The following is a 21,654-nucleotide window of genomic DNA, read 5'->3' as shown; positions in this document are numbered from 1 at the left end:
GAAAAGTTCTGAGCTGACAGAATAGACTGACCATTTCGAAAGTGTAGAGGATAGAATCAGATTACTTTTTCCCCTTATATGAAAAGTATTCCCATCACTCAGCAAACTAGTTTGCTACGGAGAAAATATTAGAATATTCTGCTTTGGGACCAAAGGTGCTTTGGGTTTTCGGGTGGGGTGGTGAAGGATTTTGGAATATCTCTATTTCCATATACATACATCTTGGAGATGGGACCCAGGTTTAAACACAAAATTCATTTATGTTTCATTTACATCTTATAAACAGAGCCTGAAGGAAATTTTATACAATAATTTTAATAATTTTGTGCATGAAACAAAGTTTGTGTACACTGAATTATCAGAAAACAAAGATGTCACTATCTCAGCCATCCATGAAAAAAGTTTTGGTTTTTGGAGTATTTCAGATTTCAGGATTCCAGATAAGAAAGAGGCAGCCTGTACACACACACACACACACACACACACACACACACACTCATACACACACATAGATATATTAAAAACTCCCTGAAAGTTACAGGCAGATATCTGTCATTTCAATGAAGAAGCTATTTTTGTTAACAGAGGAGCATTCAAGATCAAACAAACACAGACTATCAAATAACATACATTGGGGAGTCTATTTAAATGCTGGTGGTCTAGCAGAACAATCGTATGCCTGTTTACTCAAAAGGCTCACTATGTTCAGTGGGGCTTACATGGGATTGCTGCCTTAAGTGTCCTAGTAAAGTACTAATGCTAATATTATAGGAAGGAGAAACAAACTCACAAATCCAATGAAATGATACATCAGTGGGAAACAATCCTCCCAGAGTAAAAAATCCAGGAGGTTTGTCACACTAGATGAAAAGTAGTTAGAATAACATAGAAGTGAAGCTTGGGAACTGAAACATGCCTCACTGAAATAGCAGCAACATGGCTATGTTGAAGAAAATAATCACCAAACTCTCAGATTTCTTTCAGAATTTCAAAAAGGATAGTGAGTTCCAAAACCCCACAATTATGAAAAAAGCCACAGTATTGCAGCCTCATTTATATTAATGTTTGCAGTTATGGCTCCCTTCATCCCAATCCCAATATAAGGATGACAAAGTAATGTTGAAAATTGCACAGAGGACAAAATGATCTTTACACTCACGTGTAGGCAATCGGTGGACAAAATGTATGTCCCATGGCTACTTCGTGGCCCAGCAAACCCCAGCAACTATTCCCTACAGTTCAGGGGATCTACAAGAAGCAGATGACTGGAAACAGTGATCTTTATTGGGATGGGGGGAGAGTTGCACAGTTAAAACCCCTCTTCTCATCCTCAGGAAGATTGCTGTTCTCCACTGTTAATAAATAAATAAATGTTAAGCCAAACTAGCTGCAATGATAGACTTGTTTAAATACAGGTCTGCTACCATATGAGTGTTTTGAACATTGGATTAGGATTCTGGGAGACCAAGATTGAAATACCTGTTTATCATGGGCAAATCTAACTCTCTCAGCCTCAGAGGCAGGCAGTGGAAAACTCCTTCTAAACCCTGCCAAGATAACCCAAGGATAAAGCCACCATAAATCAGAGTTGAGTTGAAGTCACATATCAGAGACTTAGGGAGCTGGGTATGTTTAGCTTGGAGAATAGATGGATAAGATACGATATGGCAGCCCTGTTTCAGTATCTGAAGGGGTGTCATATTGAGAATGGAGCAAGCCTGTTTCTGCTGCTCCACAGAATAGGGCCCGGAGCAATGGATGCAAGCTACAAGAAAAGAGATTCCGCCTAAACATTAGGAGAAACTTCTTGACAGTAAGAGCTGTTCAACAGTGGAAGACTCTCCTTTGGAGTGTGATGGAGTCTCCTCATTTGGAGGTTTTTAAACAGAGGCTGGATAGCCATCTGTTGGGTATGCTTTGATTGTGAGTTCTTGCATGGCAGGGGGTTGAACTAGATGGCCCTCATGGTCTCTTCCAACTCTATGATTTTAGGATTCTATGAACAATACCATCATAAAGTTGAATGGGATGGCTAAATTCTTACTCTGGCTGGCCCACATCTCCCCTTGCTTTCTCTCTCAGCTGAACTGCAATACTAGAAGTGAAGTTAGTTGGAACAAAAGCACTCAGTGGAAGTAAGTGGCAGATATTATGTTTTAGATCCTGACAACTGAATTAATTTCTTAAAAGGACAAGTAGGTCTTGTACATGATGGAGACAGCACTGTATGTAAGCAAGCAGGTCTTCTGCCATGAAAACTAGCTTAGTCATTAAACAGGGCTTTCCAGCTTAGAAAATATAGACAAGAGATGTGACAAAGGTTCAAGAGCAGTGGGGGAAGTATGAAATGAAATGAAATATAAGCAAAATACAAGCTTGGAAAGACAATGCATCTTTAACTGTTGAAATTTCAGTGGACAATGCTAGCCAACACCAGCTATCTTACTGTTTGAAATGAAGACAGTTACAGTGGTCATTGGCTAAATTAATATCTAATTAGTATCTATCAGCTTGCTGTTTAGAGAGCTACTGAGGCCCAAATGCCTCATCCTGGACATCTTTCTCCATGCAAGCCATGATGGCAAAGATGGCTACCGAGAGTGCCAGTATACAGGTGGTCACCGGGTCACCTCATAATGCTTCATTTTGAAGCAGAGCACCTTAAAGTGGGGGAATTAACTCTGAGCAAGAAACTGGGTGGAAGACTACTATTTTACCAGTATGGGAGAGCAGCACTGGTGGGGATTTGGAGCAACCAGCATGGCATCTCAAAGCAGTGCCAGGAGCTCTCCTGGTTGCTCTGGGGGTGGGGTGGGGTATTGTCTATGTAATTTGCTGTCTCTCCTGCTCTGCTGCCTGAGGTGGGGATTTCACACTGCCTAATGTAGGAACCAGCCCTAAGATTACAGGGTGAGCCTCCCTTATCCAAAATGCTAGGAACCAGATGGGTTTTTGATTTTGGAATTTTTTGGATTTTGGAATATTTGCATATATACACAATGAGCTACCTTGGAGATGGGATCAAGTCTAAACCCAAAATTCATTTATGTTTCATATACATCTTTATACACATAGGCTAAAGGTAATTTTACACCCAATATTTTTAAATAATTTTGTGCATGAAACAAAGTTTGTGTACACTGAACCACCAGAAAGCAAAAGTGTCACTATCTCAGCCACCCATGTGGATGATTTAGGAGTATTTTGTATTTCAGATAAGGGAGACTCGACCTGTACCACTAAAGTAACTGGCATTTCAAGGGATTCTATAAATGCACTGGAATGCATTTGTTGGTGAACCCGACGTTCCATTTTCAGAAATGGCACCTCTCTGATCAGATGCTAGGGGCCAATAGCAAGCATGAGTGCTGCCTTCCTACCCTACTGTAAACATCTCTGTGGCATGTGGCTAAGACAGAATGCTGAATCAAAGAGGATGTCGATTTGACCCAGGAACTCAAGGCACTATTGCAGAACACATGTTGAAAGATATAGAACAACAGTGCAACTTTATTACTCTTAAAAGATTACCTTTTTTTACAGAACCTGGTCACATATTAAGTGTATTTTAAAAAACCTTTGACTTTTACATCAAACGCTGCATTCCTCTGGAAACAAGGATGGAAGGGAAACTAATGTAGGTACACTTAAAAAAAACCAGTAATAAGAAATCTAAATGTACATTGCTGGCAGACGTTTCCACAACTTTAAAGTTGCAGGGCGACACACATAATGTGGTGAGAACACGTTCTACCTATGCAATTAAGAAAGTCAGTAAGAAAAGCAATATATATGTCATAACAAGAACTGAGAAGAGCTGGAGGGATGGTTTCCACAATGACAGCAGAGCAGCAGTGCTTCTCCCATCTATTTCATTCGTTTCCTGGGGGAGACATCTCCATTGCTGGTGGCCGATTGCTGGGATGTGAACGCAAGGCTGGAAGGGGAGGGACATGGCATCTCTTGGCCATTTGAGGAAGTGCCCCCGGTATGCATCATACTTGGGCCAGGGAAATCGTAATACTGCGACGGGTAGGGGGGACTGTAGGATGTTCGGCCCCGTATGTCCTTCATGACTTCCAGGATACCCTGCAAAACGCTGGTCTGGCTGCTCAGCTGCTCCTTCAGAGTTTGATCACTCGATTCCAGAGCACTGACCAGCCTTCCAATGTCCTCGGCACTCTGCTCCATCTCGTCTTTCCGGGCTGCAAGGTCCTCCTTGTAAGCACGCTCAAAAGAGGCTACCTCTTTGTGTGTGAGTTCAGAGAGTGTCCGGACAAGTTCACTGGTGGCCTGGGAGGTGACTTCCATAAGCTCCTTCAAAGTGTCCCCCCTCCTCTTTCTCTGCCTGCAACGGAGATTCCGCATTCGCTCAGCAGCAGTCAGCGGTCGAGGGCGTAGATTTGGCGCTAGAGGAACAAACAGCAGAAAAGTGGATTGAATTAGTGCTGCATAATAACATAGGGAACACAGACTAGGGCTTGAATCTTACTGTTAATCCCAATTACAACAGATTCAACAAAGCAATGGCCAGCATCTTTTTAGCGATATCTGAAAGAATCCCACCTTATGTTTTCCCCAGAACTCACTGTGTCACTCCAATAGACTCCTCCACCCATTCGTTTGCTGTTGAAGAGTGGAGGCAATCAGAGACATCCGGCTATATTCCCACAGTCAGACACAGACTGATGACATCATCTGCTGAGATCTCTGGAGGACCCTGACAGAGGATTTCCTCAATCTGCATTTGGCTATGGGAACAGTAGAACATAGTCAGACACTTCTACAATTCTGCCCCCCACCTACCATGTAATGGCTGATGGAAGTGGGTTATGAAAGCAACACAGTGAGTCCTGTAACAGAGAAATCATAGTGGAGTTCCACAGATGGAGCACTTACATTATACTCAAGTATGTAGACTATTGGCCTTACTTATGTGTGTTGACTCACCATTCAATCGGGGATTGACCAAGTCTACTCTATTCAATATGATTCAGAATGAGGATTGTCAGAAGCTGTACTACAACAAGGGTGTGCTGTGCACAAATAAATACATAAATAAATAAAAATCCAGACTTGCTACCAACAGGAGACCTGCTTAGCCCTACCAAAATCTTGAAATTTCACTGGACAATATATGACTTTTAAGGGGCCCAAATGTCCTAAAGGCACCAGATTCCTTCTGATCCTGGATGTTAAGCAGGATCAGCCCTGGAATGGGAGATCATCAATGAATACCAGGTGCTGTAGGCTATATTTTGGAGAAGAAACTGGCAAAACCACCTCTGAATATTTCTTGCTTACGAAAACTGTCAAATGCATGGAGTCACCATAAGTTGACAGGCAACTGAAAGGCATATACACACATACACAAGCCTTCATTTTATATCCAAATGGGCTATAGGCTTCAATGTCCTCCCCTTGTCCCTATTGCAAACTGTGATTCTTAACTTCTTGTCCCCGAGAACAATTCCTTACACACCACTTACAATAATACATAAATTCATCTCTCTTTGTTTCCTATTTATCCAAAGACAAATATATCCAGATGTCCATGGACAGCTGAAACAACAGTGTATGAAAGCCCTTAGATAGGACACAAAGCCACACAAAACTCACCAGAGATCAAGTCACTGGGTGGCAAAGGATCTATGGGGGTGCCTGGGCCAGCACTCCCATCCATGGATATATCGGAGTGTGCTGCTGGAGAGGGGACTTGATTTTCCATGTTGGCTTCACTCTGCTGAGATCCAGCAGATTCAGGCAACAGTAGACAGTCCCCATCAGGTTCTTCAAAAGTCCCTTTGTCACTTTTTCCTAGTGAGGACGTTGGCTCGTAGGCTGCATCCTGCGTTTCCCGGTGTTCCCGGCGTCGACGGTCAACAGGTGGCCTGGCATTGCTCCCTGAAAGCCGCGGAACAACCAGATTTTGCTTGATGCAAAGAAAGCGGTTAAGTTCTTCGTAATATGGCCAGACACGGCGCCCGTGCCCGGCGTTGCTGTTCCCATCTACTATCTCTTTGAAGCCACGCCGAAGCACCTTTGCACGCTCCCGGCACTGCTCCCAATCCCTGTTGTACCCCCGGGCTCGCATTTCATCTGCTATCCATTGGAACTGCGCCACTGTACGGTAGTTTGATGCCAGGGCACTCTGGACAGCATCATCGCCCCACACCTGGATGAAGGCCCGGGTTTCCTCATCAGTCCAAACGGGTTGGCGCCTGGATTTTGTGGCAGAGGAAGAGCCCTGCGAAGAAGCCGTCATTGTGCCGTGATTCGGCATTGGCACGGTCTCTGGAAGGGTATCAGACAACATGGTGTGCTCCAGGGATGACACGGTGATATTGGTAGCAGGATATTTTTTAAAATGGCAGCAGGAAACCTTTGAATTGATTTGGGTGGAGTAAAAGGAGCACTAGTAGGGGAGGGGGTGTAACAAAGAAGCTCCTAATGATAGAGTGCGGATAAAGAGAGATGGGATGCTCTGTACAATGCACTCTATGATCACGCTGGCAATTCCCCCGCTGAGACATGTGCATCTCACACAAATGTTACAAGAGACACGCATCTCACATTTTTGTTCCCGCAAGTTGGCCTGCAAAGAAAACACGTGTAACCTCAAGAAAATGACACGGGAGTCTGCATTCCGACATGCGAAAAAAAAGATACATGACAACAGTGTGATACACGTGTCTAGCGTAACATGTGAAGTGGGCTTAATAGTCTGTCCCTCCTTAAGCCTTCACTAACTCTAAGCCCTTAGACAAACAACAAGAGTAGTTTTAAAAGTTGAGCAAAATTTCCATAATACATTCCAATCAATACATTCTTTAAGAGCAAATTTCTAGACACACTTGGTTTTTAACCCTGCCTAACCAACATGCAAAGGAACAACTTACTCACCTGTATAACTGCCATCTGTGGAAATATAGGCCGCTCGGGGAGAAAAGAAAAACAGATAAAATTAGAGGTGAAGCTTTTTAGATGCCTGAAGATACCTGTAGGGAAAATATGACTGAATGTCATTAGGAAAGGCAACCAATCACTCAGTTCACAGAATGGTTGGTTATCCTATGAAACCATGAGGGCTGGAAATCTGATTGAATGATGAGTCAACATAAACAACACACAGGTTATCTTTGGAATCCAAGTTTTAAGTTACATAGCCATCAAAAACTAACATAAAATAACTTACCAAGAATATAGATACTAATAATGCTTACCAAGAGTATAGGTTTAGCTCAGGGCTTAAATTGAACTGTATACTGTGTATGCATGAGTACGGGGGGGGGGGGGGGGGGGGGGACCACAATAACTGCAGCAACAAAAGGTGAATCCCTAATGCAGCCAACAACTGTTGGATTTTTTTTTTGTTTGTTTTATTTACAGTACAACTCCAGTATCCATGGGACTGGTACCTGTAGTTTCATTTACCCACATCTGAAAAAATATGTTTATCTGAAAAAATGTCTAGGCATTTTCTAGGTCCTCAAGTGTAATTGTGCCATGATTTGGCATTGGCACAGTCTCTGGAAGGGTATCAGAAAACATGATGTGCTCCAGGGATGACCCGGTGATATTCCAGCAGAAACCTACTATAGAATCATGCTGGAGGATCTAGAAATGTCTAGTCAGGTGTTCTCTCTAGGTTCTCCAATGTGACTCTATGTCAACATCTACCAGAAATTCATTTCAATAGGGTTTGCTATAATCCATGGTTTCACGTTTCCACATTAAGTCCGGGAATGTATCCCTTGCAGTTATGGGGGCCATACTGTATTTAACTGAGCACATATGAATCCTAAGCCATTCAACTTGAAACAAAGCTAAAAAATTCCAGAACTGCAGTCGACGGAAAAAGTGCTGACAGTTAAAAGACATGAAGAAGTGATCACTAGAGACTGGCATTTGTTCCCAATCATGATTTGAAGCAGAGAACCATATGAAAAAAAGAGGATCCCAACAATTATCATCCAGTTAGTCTGACATCAATACCAGGAAAGATTCTAGTGCAGATAATTAAACAGAGAGTCTGTGAACATCTAGAAGGCAATGCCAAAATCACAAAAAGTCAACATGGGTTTCAGAGAAAGAAGTTATGCCAGACAAATCTGATCTCTTTCTTTGATAAAATTACCAGCTTGGTAGATGAACGGAATGCTGTGGACATAGTATATCTTGATTTCAGTAAAGCCTTTGACAAGGTTTCCCATGACATTCTTGCAAACAAGCTTGTAAAATGTGGCTAGACAAGGTAACTGTTGCATGGATTTGTAATTGGTTCACTGGCCAAACCCAAAGGGTGCTCAAAAATGCCTCCTTTTCATCTGGAGAGAAGTGACCAGTGGGGTCCCACAGGGCTCTGTCCTGGGCCCAGTGCTATTCAACATTTTTATCAATGACTTGGATGACAGAATTGGGAGCATACTTATCAAATTTGCAGATGACACCAAATTAGGAGGGATAGATAATACTCCAGAGGACACGATCAAAATTCAAAATGACCTGAATAGACTAGAAAGCTGGGCCAAAGCTAACAAAATGAATTTCAACAGGGAGAAATGTAAGGTACTGCACTTAGGGTGGAAAAATAGAATGCACAGATATAGGATGCGGGACACCTGGCTGAATGAAACTACATGCGAAAGGGATCTAGGAGTCCAAGTAGACCACAAGTTGAACATGAGTCAACAGTGTGATGCGGCAGCTAAAAAGGCCAATGCAATTTTAGGCTGCATCAATAGAAGTATAGTGTCTAGATCAAGAGAAGTAATAGTGCCACTCTATTCTGCTTTGGTCAGGCCCCACCTGCAATATTGTGTCCAGTTCTGGGCACCACAGTTCAAAAAGGACATTGAGAAACTGGAGCATGTCCAAAGGAGGCGACTAAAATGGTGAAGAGTTTGGAAACCATGTCCTATGAGGAACGACTTAGGGAGCTGGGGATGTTTAGCCTGGAGAAGAAAAGGTTAATAGGTGATATGATACCCCTGTTTAAATATTTGAAGGGATGTCATATTGAGGAGGGAACAAGCTTGTTTTCTGCTACTGCAGAGACAGGTACCGGAACAATGGATGCAAGCTCCAGGAAAAGAGATTCCACCTCAACATTAGGAGGAATTTCCTGACAATAAGGGCTGTTCGACAGTGGAACACACTCCCTCAGAGTGTAGTGGAATCTCCTTCCTTGGAGGTCTTTAAATAGAGGCTGGATAGCCATCTGTCAGGGATGCTTTGATTGAGATTTCCTGCATGGCAGAATGGGATTGGACTGGATGCCCTTGCGGTCTCTTCCAACTCTATGATTCTATGAATGAGTACTGAAATGTAGTGTGAGAACCAGAGGAGAAATGATGGTCAACAGCACCCTCATGAGGATGGGTGATTAGTGTTGAAATTGTGTATAGTGTGCCAGGAAATCATTGTCTCTGTTCCATCCACTGCTGTCTGACTGAAGTCTGTGGATATATTCTAATATTGCTATTTCCAATATTCTTTTGTAGTTTTGTTCAAGGATCACTGTTCTGGCCTATCTACTCTCCTTGGCTTTAGGTAATATCCTTCCTCCTGCTTTTGTCCCCCAAGAACCATTTTTAAACCTGAGCTTTTCACCTCATCACCATAACTAGAAGGTTTTGAATTTCAACTGACATTGGCACACGCAACCAGCTCTCTGGATTCTCCACCTCATACATATGATGAAGTGGGCTCAAGTTTATGAAAGCTCATGCTACCAGCTTCTTTCTTTCAGTCAGTCAGTCTTAAAGGTACTACAAGACCCCTTTGCATATCATATTTTTTTGTGTTGGTTTGCTAAGTCGTATGAGCAACTTCATTCTCAATAATATTTCAAGAGGTTGGGCCGGGTTCCAACAAACTGAAGGGTGTTTCAGGTAACTGTGGATCGGTGATGCCTGTTTTCTTCCATCTTGGTGCACAAATTTAGTAACAGAATTTAGAACTCAAAGGGGCCTTGGCTCATTCGAGTCTTTCACTGGGAGCCACCTAGACTTAAGCCTTAGTGTGTCCTTGTCTTACGCGGAGGATCCGTTCCAGACCCCCCCCCCCCAACGTAGAACAAATTCTGCATATGCTTGAGCCCCATTAAAACTAATGGGGCTCAGGTGCGGTGGCATCTGTCCACCATGGGTGCGCATGCCATTTCCTGCTTGTTGTGCGGCTTTCAGCAAAAGCCGTGTATAGGGCGCCTGTGTAGGATGTGGGCGCACTGTATTAGACTCACCAGTGGCCAATTCAGCATCACATAGGAATCTAACCAACAGAGATCTAGCTCTGATCCTCAGCTGTGCAGATGCCTCCACAGAAATATTCTTCTCATCTCCCTCTGATGATGAGTGGACAAATTGGCATGACCAAAATAAACAGTGGCTCAGAGAACAGAGAATTTTCTACTCATGCGCAAAGACCATGTTTGTGTGATAAAGGGATGATATATGGTAGGGTTCAGAAATCGAAACGATTCTGTCCATGAAGATGGCAGATTATCTCCAGGAACTGTGCAGGCAGAACGTGGGATCACAGGGATCAGGTTACAAAGCCAGATACCAAAGTGAAGTTGAAGGCTTTCATGGCTGGCATCCATAGCTTTTTGTGGGTTTTTGGCATCCATAGCTTTTTGTGGGTTTTTCGGGCTATGTGGCCATGTTCTCAATGGCAGAGTGCATGAAGCCATATGAAGGGCAATTATTATGATGCAAATGCTGTGCTCTCCCAAGTAAATGAACAATGGTAGTGGCACCCCACAACATCTCCAGCTATCTAACAACTAGTTGGATTCAAATCCTGCACAGGATGGGTTGCATGGACTTGATAAACACTGGCAGGGTTGATAAAGCCCTCGGAATCTGGATTCCTGCTAAAGTAATGGTCGATCTTTGAAGTTTTTAAAAAAATGGAAAGGCTCCATGCAGAGCCCCAAATTAAAAATCACAGGGTCAGCATCAACAATTTAAGATAAATCTCTAGAAATCCAAAAGCTTTCTTCAGCTTTACTTTCCAGTCTGGGCAACAGGAAACCAATCTCTGAAATCACTATGGTGTAGATGCTCCCTAGATCAGGCAACACTGGCCTGAAATGCACAGGCTCAATAAGACAGCGTCCAGACACTTTGGGGGGCAAAGTGTTTACATGATGCACGCCTAGGGTTGTCATAATTGGCCTTGCCACCAAACTGGGACAACATCAATCAATTAATTAATTAATTTTAAAAAATGCAGGAAGGCCCAGGCCGAAGCGCCGAGTGTTGCGCTGCCTCCTGGGCCTCCACCAGCCCCAGGGAGGCCCAGGAGGCAGCACAACGCTTGGTGCTTTGGCCTGGGCCTCCTCCAGCCGTGGGGAGGCCCAGGCCGAAGTGCTGAGCGTGCCGCCGCCTCCAGGACCTCCCCAGGGGCTGGTGGAGGGCCCGCGCAACGCTCGGCGCTTCAGCCTGGGCCTCCTCCAGCTGTGGGGGAGGCCCAAGCCAAAGAGCCGAGCCCAGCTCAGCAGCAAGGCCCTTCTCAGAGGCAGAGGACGCTCCTCTGCCTCTGGAGAAGGGCCTTGCCTTGTCCCGGGAACTGAGGGAGAGTGGGAAGGGACAGTGCCCGCCTCCCAGAAAGCGGGATAGTCCCACCAGTTCCCGGGATATGGCAAGCCTGTGCACACCCCCAAAGTGGCTGGAAGCTGCTCCGTGGCCATGCTAACGGGGGGAAGAAAGCCAGTCCAAAAAGGAGCGGATTTAATCTGTTCCTGCCAACAGTCCATTTGGGACTGCAGAAGCAGCCCACTTTGAAAAAAAGCCAATGTGGTCACCATGGTCCCAGTGCAATCAGGGCCAGAGGTAGCTCCTTCACAGCCATCTGCTTTGGCCCATTAGAAACTTTAGGGCTATGTGAATATACACTCATTTAAGGGATCTGATACATGGTTCCAGCCATCCAATCTCTGCAGTTCTTATTTTCAGATTGCTTTAGGCAGACAGGACTCTTTTAGGACTAAGAAGCAGGGTTGGCTGGTTTAAGCTACCTTGGTTTTAAACCAAAAACACTTCTGTTTTTGTTAATTGATTATTCTCACTCACTCACTCACTCACACACCACACACACACACACACACACACTGATTGGCTAGTATTAGTATTTTCTAACCCTCTTACTGGAAGAACAATGACTGTTTGAATTAAACATTTTAACTTTACCAGTTTATTGAGAGTTGTTCATTGTTAGACCGTTATCCAGTGTCAGTTCCTTCTTTTTAGTCACTTTGGTACGTTACAGATGCGCCAAAGGGGCTTGCTAGGGTTAGGAAGGGGCATGGTAGGGTTGAGAAGGGGCGTTACTTCCTGACACCCCTCAACCCTAGTACGGACCGAGTCCATACAAAATGGTGGCACCCATCCACATGGGGGCCGCCATTTTGACGTTGCAGTTGCGTAGTGTCCGGACGTCGCGCGGCGGAAGTGACGCCGCAAGTGCACGACTAGCGCCTCGCGGCGCCACTTCCAGGGCCCAGAAAGAAGCGCCATTTTGGCACTTCTTTCTGGCTCCACCGGGAACCACGCAGTTTGGCCGCTGCGGTTCCCGGATGCAGCAACTGGCGGCGGCGGCAGACCGCCCGTTTTGGGCGGTCTGTAACATGCCTTTATTTTATAGTCCAAGAAATGCCATTCAGAAGCAAATTCTCCAATTAACATTGCGTTCAACAAAACAACTTGCTTAAAAAGAGCATTTTTCTAGAACAATAATTATTTATGCTAGTGGCCATAACATCTGAACTTCATTTTGCTACTTAATTTTCTGATTTAGTCTTTTATTTGTGTAGCTCTACACATTAATAAAAAAAAAAAAACATGGTTCAAACAACCACCACCACCTCTGGGAAATTTTGTTTGTTAATCTGTCCACCCCCCCCCCCCCCCCCGTCCCTCAACACTGCTAAGAAGAGACTATGCAGGCTTTGTAACAATTCCTTCCCTTAGAGAAAATGGCAATCAGGGAAGATAATACAGTACCTGATTTTTCTTAGAGATGTTTTTCATGCTTCCTCTTCTATCCCCTTCTTTTGCCTTTTAAAAATACTATTGTATTGAACCAGAAATATAGGAAGTCATTTTGAATATTCCCTTTTAAGATAATTTTTCAGATGATGGGACCAAGAGTAGCTCACAGTGAGGAACAGACTTTGCACTAAATTGCCTTAAGTCTATTGCAATCAGGGGAAACACTTACAACAAGCCAGAAAGGATGGTCTTAGAGGAAAAACCATGACTACCTGAAGAGTACTTTCAAAACAGTTCTAAGCAATGAAAGTACTGAGACTGCACATCAACAGGGAGGAGATCCTTACCCAGGGAAGCCACATCTTCACCATTTTCCTCCATGATCTTACTTGAGGGTCCTCTTTACTCCCCACTTCTCTTGAGCTAGTAACTAAGCCCTCAAGAAGTGTTGGCCCTGAAAGAAACAGCAGAAAAAAGCCTGTTAAATCTCTACACCCAACCACTTAGTATCATAAGTTGAGGCATCAATATAGCAGATTTGTTACTCAATACTTTTATCCCAATTTTCCCATAATGATCTCATGGCAACATACATTGCACTTTCCCTTTTAATCATCATGACAAGAGCTCCATAAGGTAGATCATGCAGAGAGAGCAAGGGAGGGAGGTAGCGGCCCCGATCCAAAGGTCACTGAGTGTGTATCCCTTTCACAACCAAGAGGGGACTATCACCTGGATCTCCAACACCTTAACCTAGGGTTGGACAAAATATGGCCTTCCAAATGTTATTAGTCCTTGCCAGGATCAGTCAGTGGACAAGGATGCTAGGAGATACAGTTCAACAACATTTAGACAACTGCACTCTACCCATCTTTGCTCTAACCACTGCACCACACAGACTCAAAGTTTAGTTCACCAAGCTTATGTGGAGATAAGCAACTCAATCCCTTTGACATAAAATACCAGTGCAGGAAAAACAATATCACCTAGGAATGGAAACCTACAATCCTATACATGCTTATTTGGTTTTTGTCACAAACCAACCAGACTCCAGTAATTGCTGACTAGCACCTGTTGAACAACAAATTGTATTTTCTACTGGCAAAGCAATAGGAGCAATGTCAAAACCTTACAACTAATTTCTAAGACATACCCAACGGCATCTAAAATTTAAATGCCCTAGAGTACATATCGTACTATACAAACATATTATTTATACAATAAAAAGAAGAACACAGAGTCAACAGCAATCTGTTGACACTCTCCCAGGTTAGTTTAGCATAGCGTTTCCAATTTGTTAAAGCTAGATTTCATACATGATGACCTAAATACCATCTTTATTTATTATAATACAATCCTTCCCCCTTGAGCTATCAGTTATATTTTAACACAATCTTAGCATCCCTATTACTTGCCATGAGCCAGTAATGCAGTAAAGACTTCTCTCTGTACAATAGTTGTAATAATAATAATAATTTGTTTTATTTATATACCGCTATTCCAAAGATCATAGCGGTGAACAACAAGTAAGCAAATTAGCAAGTAAGCTATTTGCCCCCAACAGTCTGGGTACTCATTTTAGCGACCTCAGAAGGATGCAAGCCTGAGTCGAGTTGTATGTCTCTCTTTTCCCATATAACATCCAGCTTATACACTGCAAGTTAACAGGCTTAGTGTTGTAATTACTTTGTTTATTTGTCTGTATTTAATCTGAAATCTTTACTGTTCCTCTGCAGAATTCACTTGAAAGAAATAAATTCTGATGTGCATCAAGATCATACAAATTTCCCAAATTTTTCTTCCCTGTTAAAAGAATTTCAAATTCTACCTTCTTTCCAGTTTCAGCTAGAACCAATTCTAACATTAACTTTCAAGGCAACACACAGTTTGGGGGCAATCCAGAGTCTAACACAAAAATAAACTTTTGCTCTCAGTAATCCAATATTTAACTCTCTTCTCATGCAACTTTTTAGAACAGGGAAATTTAAAGAACTGCATATTCGTTCATCATAATTTCACAACTATCTGTACTTCTTTTCTTGCTGTTTCCAGCCAAGGTTGCTATTTTCCACTCTGCCCTGAACTCTTTAGAGAGGGACAACCTTAAACCAGTCAAATGTTTTTCACTTCAGCCTCCCAATATATGTGTGTGAGAGAGAGTGTGTGCGCATGTGTGTATCTTCCAAGACTGATGGTGACCCTCACAGATTTCAAAAGAGTTACTTAAGCAAGGAAAACACAGAGGTGGTTTGCCATTGCTTTCCCCTGAAAGTAGTGCTATTTAAAGTGGTGGTCTCTAGAGTAGACCAATGCCTGTCCCTGAGTCATTGGCAGCCAGTCCCTGGTATGCTTCCAGGAAAGAAAGAAGCAACTATAGCTGATGGGCATAAATATGGTGCTGGTCCCTGGCACTTTGGGGATAAAATTACTGCCAGTTCTGCACATCAGATAAGTTGAGAAACACTAGCCTATAGTACCTGGTTTTCTTGGCTATCTCCCATCCAACAGGTTTGACGCTGCTTAACTTCTGAGATCAGACAGGATCTGGTGCCTTCAGGTATTTAGAATGTGGCCCAGTCAATGTACAATTTCAGGTGAGGGGGGCAGAACCAAGACTGACCTCCTTTCAACTAGTTTATCAGCTCACCAAGGCATCATCATTTGGCAGTTGTTTTGTGAATGAGCTTGACAAATACAATAGCTGTCTTAAAATCACAGAGTTGGAAGAGGCCCCAAGAGCCATACAGTCCAATCCCATTCTGCCATGCAGGAATACAAAATCAAAGTATCCCCTGTGGTGCCTCTGTTTAAAAACCTCCAAAGAAGGAGACTCCACCACTCTCTGAGGGAGTTGAACAGCCCTTACTGTCAGAAAGTTCTTCCTAATGTTGAGATGGAATCTCTTTTCCTGTAGTTTGAATCCATTGCTCCAGGTCCTAGTCTCTGGAGGAACAGAAAACAAGCTTGCTCCAGCCTCAGTATGACACTACTTCAAATACTTAAAACAGGGCTATCATGGCACTTCTTAACCTTCTCTTCTCCAGGAGACTCCACCACTCTCCAAGGGAGCGTGTTCCACTGTCAAACAGCTCTTACCACCAAGAAGTTCTTCCTAGGCTGCATCCACATGGTAGAAATAATCCAATTTGACACTACCTTAACTCCCATGGCTCAATGTTATGATATTCTGGGAACTGTATCTTGTGATGGGACCACAGCTCTGTGACAGAGAAGGCTAAGTGTCTCACAAACCTACAATTCCCAGACTTCCACAGCATTGAACCATGGAAGTTAAAACGGGGTCAGACAGGATTATTCCTGCAGTGGTGATGCAGCCCTAATGTTTAGGTGGAAACTCTTTTCTTGGAGTCTTCATCTGTACTTTTTTCCCTTTCATTTCTTCTCTGACTTCACTGTTTATAATCCCACTTTAAACCATCTCTCTCTCTCTCTCTCTCTCTCTCTCTCTCTCTCTCACACACACACACACACACACACACACACACATGCAGAGGGTAATTTAGCCTAACACTTCAGACACTGGATGACAAAAGCATTTAATCTGTGAAGCATTCCAGGGGCCTCCAGGGCTCCTTGCTTCATAATCTGACAGCGTTGTTGCAAGGGCTCCTATGTAAATCTGCCTCTGGCTGCATCCCCATGAAGAAATAATCCAGTTTGACTCTGCATTAATTGCCATTGCTCAATGCTCTAGAATTCTGGGAGTTGTCGTTTTGTGAAATAGTTGGCTTTCTCTGTCAGAGAGCTCTGGTGCCATAGCAAAGTACAATTCCACAGAATTGCATAGCACTGAGCCATGGCTGTTAAAGGGCTGTCAAACTGGATTATTTCTGGAGTGTGGGTTCAGAACAGAGGCAGACCTGCATAGGGATCCTTGCAACAGCCCTGTCAACGTGTGAAACAAGGCGGGGTGGTGGTGGTGAGGTGTCAAATTGGATTATTTATGCAATGTGGATGCAGTCAAAGGTCCAAAACACACCACACAAATAATACAGTTTGAGCCAGTTGGATTCTGGAGAAATAATTTTATTTCTTTCCCGCCTCTCCTCAAGGTGAGGTACATCATCTCCCCCTTCTTCCCTTCCTTGACTTCAGATCTCATAACCATTCAAAAATACAAACATCTGCACAGCTCAGCCACAGAAGGGGTGGTCAAGAAAGTGGGACAGAGTTGTGGGTGCAGAAACAATCCAGTTTGAGATCCCTTCAACTGCCCTGGCTCAGTGCTAGGGAATCCTGGGAACGGTAGTTTTGTGAAACTTTGACAGAGAAAACTAAAAGTCTCACAAAACCACAGTTCCTAGGATTCCCTAGCACTGAGCCAGGGCAGCTGAAACAGTCTAAAACTGGATTATTTCTGCAGTGTGTATTGGACCACTGTCAAGCTGATCTGAATTCTGGAGGCCTGTTGTGCCACCTCACTCCCCTTTCGCACCCACCCTTCATTTTTCAGTCTGTCCAATGAGCCACAACCAAAGGAAAACATGATGCCAGGGCATGCCATGCTTGCAGGCGCTGTTCTGACTCATCCTCTTCCTTCTCCAAGGCAAAGGGAGGAAGAGGAGACTACACACACACACACACACACACATAGAGTATATATATCCTGAAGCTTTCTCTTCTCCTCTTGGCTGGGAAAGAGGCCTCTCCTCCTTCCCTCAATAATAATAATAATAATAATAATAATAATACAAAGATATAGCCATGTTCGCCTGTAGAATCAGTATGTAGAAAGCTCTTTCAGCACCTTTGAGACTTACTGAAAGAAAGAAATTGGCAGCATGAACTTTCCTAGATGCAAATGCATCTGAGGAAGTAGACTGAGGTCCAAAACACATTGCAGAAACAATCCAGCTTGAAACCACTTTAGCTGCCCTGGTTCAGTACTAGGGGATTTGGGGAATTTGTTGTGGCACTAGAGCTCTCTAACAGAGACGGCTAAATGCTTCATAAAACTACAGTTCCCAGGATTCCCTAGTGCTGAGCCAGGGCAGTTAAAGCGGTCTCTCAAACTGGATTATTTCTGCAGTGTGTTGCATGCTGCCAATTTCTTTCTTCCAGTTTATAATAATAATAATAATAATAATAAATCATTTTTATGTCTTCCCTGCCTCTCCTCAAGGCGGGGTACAACATCTCCCCCTCCCCTTCCTTGACTTGACTGCAGATCTCACAACCACTCAAAAATACAAATATTTGTCACAGAGGAGGCCAAGAAAGTGTGACAGAGTTGTGGGTCCAGAACACACCACAGGAATAACCCAGTTTTAGGCCGCTTTAACTTTCCCTGGCTATTAGTGCTATTAGGGAATCCTGGGAACTGTAGTTTATTGTGGCACCAGAGCTCTCTCTGTCTCTCTCTGACAGAGAGAAGGCTCAATGTCCCACAAACACCACACTTCCCAGGATTCCCTAATAGCACTAATAGCCAGGGAAAGTTAAAGCGGTGTCAAACTGGATTATCCCTGTGGTGTGTTTTGGAAGTCAGTAGTGCAAAGTCTCTCCCTCTTGCCTTAATTAATTTATTAACGATTCAAAGAGGGAAAGACATTATTATTAGTAGTAGTAATTTCCTGCCACTCCTGAAGGCTTCTCCTCCTCCTCCTTCCTTCCTATTATTATTATTATTATTACTAATTTATCCACAGCAAAGGGACCCCCCCCTTTTGGACCCTCTTTTTCCCACCTCCAAATTATCCTCCCCCCAAAAAAATAGACCCACCCATTCTTTGCCTGGAGGTCCCCCTGGCTGCATCCACACTGGAGAGATAACCCAGTTTGGCACCGCTTTAAGTCTTTTCTGGCTCAAGGCTCTGGAATTCTGGGAGTTGGAGTTTGTTGTGGGGCCCAGAGGGCCCCACAACAAACTCCAACTCCCAGAATTCCACAGCCTTGAGGCAAAGTGTTAAACCGGTCCCAAACCGGTTTAACTCTCCAGTGCGGATGCAGTCCCTCTTTCCCCCCGTTATCCAGTTTTAAACACACCCAAACTTGCCCTCCTGGCTCTGCTCCTCCTTTCCCGGCCCCCCGAGGCTCCAGCAATAATAAGGAACCCCAATATGGTGGCCAAGCAGCTACTGCTGCTGGAACCGGATGCCGCCCGCCGCCTCCGACTCAGGCTCCGGAACAAAGGGAGCTGGCCAGCGAGAGAAGGGGGAAGAAACACAAGGGGGGACCTGGCCTCCGAGACCGGAAGTTGGGAGCCCCCTGGTGGCCGCCGGAGGGCATGCATGCACGGGTTGGAGAGACTGAGGGAGGGTTGCCTCTCAAAGCTGACGTCATCATGGCGGCGGCCCGTGGGATTCTGGGAAGTGTAGTTTAGGGAGGATGAGGCGAAGACTTGAGGAGAGACAAGAAATAAATAATAATTCTCATTCTCATTATTATTATTACGGTATTATTAATTTCCTGCTTCTCCTCAAGGCTGCTGCTTCTTTTTCCTATTATTATTATTATTATATTATAATAGGAGAAAGGAACTCCCAGTCCAAGCATCCCCATTGACAGATGGCCATCCAGCCTCTGTTTAAAGGCCTCCAAAGAAGGAGGCTCCACCACTCTCTGAGGAAAGAGTCTGTTCCACTGTCGAACAGCTCTTACTCTAAGGAAGTTCTTCCTAATGTCCCTCCAAATGTGGCAGAGTCTCCTTCTGTGGTCCAAAACACACTGCAGAGATCATCTAGTTTGAGACCGCTTTAACTGTCTTGGTTCAGTGCTAGGGAATCCTGGGAATTGTAGTTTATTGAGGCACCAGAGCTCTCTGACAGAGAAGGCTAAATGTCCCACAAAACTGCGGTTTCCAGAATCCCTTAGCATTGAGCCAGGGCAGTTAAAGCAGACCCAGGCTAGATTATTTCTGGAGGGTGTTTTGCACCTCTGTTTAAAGGCCTACAAAGAAAGAGACTCCTTCACATTCTGAGGAACATTAGGATTTAGGAAGGACTTCCTGACAAGGAGAGCTGTTAAACAGTGGAACAGGCTGCATCAGAGAGTGGTGGAGTCTCCTTCTTTGGAGGCCTTTAAATAGAGGCTGGATGGCTATCTTTGGCAGTGATTTGATTGTGCATTCCTGCATGGCAGAATGGGGTTAGACTGGATGGCCCCATACTATCTATGATTCTATGAGTTCAAAGATATAGCTGTGTTAGACTTTCTAAACACAGCTGAGGAAGTAGACTGAAGTCTACGAAAGCTCCTGCTGCCAACGTCTTTCTTTAAGTTAGTCTCAAAAGTGCAACAAGATCTCTCCACATACTGGTTCCATGAGTATGTTCCACTGTCGAACAGCTCTTACTGTCAGGAAGATCTTCCTCATGTAGAGGTGGAATCTTTTCCTGTAGCTATCATCCCTTGCTCCATGTCCAGGACCTAGGAGATTATCACACACAGACAGGATAGGGACAGGATTGCTCCCCTGTCCTTATCCTGTCCATGACAGCGATTGCGCAAGAGCCTTTCATAACATAGCACTGATCCTGTCATTGAAGCAGCATTCCATTAACATGAACCCCCATGAACGCGAAATGTTGGGCAATGCCACTTCAATGCCGGGACAATATACAGGAGCAGCACAACATTATTTGAAAGGCTTTTGTGCGATCGCTATCACTCATGCTTTCTGGACAGGACAATGTCTGGATAAGCGTGACGTTGTCTGAAAGTCCTTCCTGCGATTGTGCAGGAAGGACAAGACAATGACGTCTTGTCTCCCGTGTGATAATCACCCTAGGAGATTATTAGTGTCTGGATTATTACGAGATTATTACTATATTATTATTATTATTATTATTATTAGCAAGCTTATTTTCTGCTGTGTAAGAGAATAGGATTATATTATTATTAATAATAATATTAATAGGAGATTTTTATTATTATAGATTCTTCTTATTAGGAGACTATTATTACATATATTATTATTATTATTATTATTATTAGCAAGCTTGTCTTCTGCTGTTTAAGAGAATATGATTATATTATTATTATTATTATAAGGATATTATTATTATAGATTATTATCATCATTATTAGCAATCTTGTTTTCTGCTGTTTAAGAGAATAGGATTATATCATCATAATTATTATTATTATTATTATTATTAGGATATTATTATTATTGATTACTATCATTATTATTATTAGCAAGCTTTTTTCCTGCTATTTAAGAGGATCATCATCATCATCCTCGGTCTCTGGAGCAGCAGAAAACAAGCTTGCCCCATCGGGGTCCCTGCCATCTCTATGATCCTGTGAACCCGCAGTTACGAGGGCTGTCCGGCAGGGGCCGCTGTGGCGAGAGCGGTGGGAGCAGCAGAGCGCCGTGGCTGCGTCGAAACGCCCCGATTGTTTTGCAACCATCTTAGTGGGTCCCCTGTGCTGCTGCTGCTGCTGCTGCTGATTCTGATTCTGATTCTGATTCTGCAGTAGTCCCTGGGAGGAGAGGAGGAGGCAGAGAGAGAGGCAGGTAAAGGGGAAGGGAAGGGACTTCTGGGTGCAGAGGAGAACTGGGGAAACTGGACCAACTCAGGGTCACCAGGAGTCCTCCTTTTCCCGGGCATGTCCTCTCATTCCCACCTTCTGTCCAGGAGAAATGTCCAAAGTGTTCTCCATTTTGAGCATGACTCAGAAGCATGGGTTTATA

The 21,654-nt window shown here is 43.8% G+C and overlaps 1 protein-coding gene across 6 annotated transcripts; it reads right to left on the bottom strand.

The window, feature by feature from the left end:
• Positions 1–335: 335 nt before the first annotated feature.
• Positions 336–20,621, bottom strand: LOC149321189 (uncharacterized). Of its 6 annotated transcripts, none has more exons than XM_089517038.1 (5): positions 20,311–20,621; positions 13,343–13,449; positions 6,904–6,936; positions 5,620–6,294; positions 336–4,409 (listed from the first exon to the last, which is right to left on the bottom strand). In XM_089517038.1, exons 2-5 carry the CDS (start codon positions 13,374–13,376, stop codon positions 3,868–3,870), a joined length of 1,284 nt encoding a protein of 427 aa, XP_089373164.1. In that variant the 5' UTR covers positions 13,377–13,449; positions 20,311–20,621; the 3' UTR covers positions 336–3,867. The 6 variants fall into 6 exon arrangements, with proteins under 6 accessions (XP_089373164.1, XP_089373155.1, XP_089373119.1 ...); XM_089517029.1 differs by lacking the exon at positions 20,311–20,621 and adding an exon at positions 19,193–19,214; XM_089516993.1 differs by lacking the exon at positions 20,311–20,621 and adding an exon at positions 19,002–19,183.
• Positions 20,622–21,654: the final 1,033 nt, after the last annotated feature.

The sequence above is a fragment of the Sceloporus occidentalis genome, unplaced genomic scaffold (assembly GCF_023333645.1).
Source record: "Sceloporus occidentalis isolate IW3139 unplaced genomic scaffold, rSceOcc1.0.p SCAF_1, whole genome shotgun sequence".
Taxonomy (NCBI): domain Eukaryota; kingdom Metazoa; phylum Chordata; class Lepidosauria; order Squamata; family Phrynosomatidae; genus Sceloporus; species Sceloporus occidentalis.
The sequence above is the reverse complement of the archived record's forward strand: the minus strand, read 5'-3'. Positions and strand labels throughout refer to the sequence as shown.

Excerpts from the sequence above, each read along its gene's own strand:
- LOC149321189 (XM_089517038.1), bottom strand. The coding sequence starts at position 13,376 with ATGGAGGAAAATGGTGAAGATGTGGCTTCCCTGG. Across the intron at positions 6,937-13,342 it reads TGAAGATGTGGCTTCCCTGG|CGGCCTATATTTCCACAGAT; the intron begins GTAAGGATCTCC and ends TTTCTCCCCGAG. Across the intron at positions 4,410-5,619 it reads ACCCAGTGACTTGATCTCTG|CGCCAAATCTACGCCCTCGA; the intron begins GTGAGTTTTGTG and ends TTGTTCCTCTAG.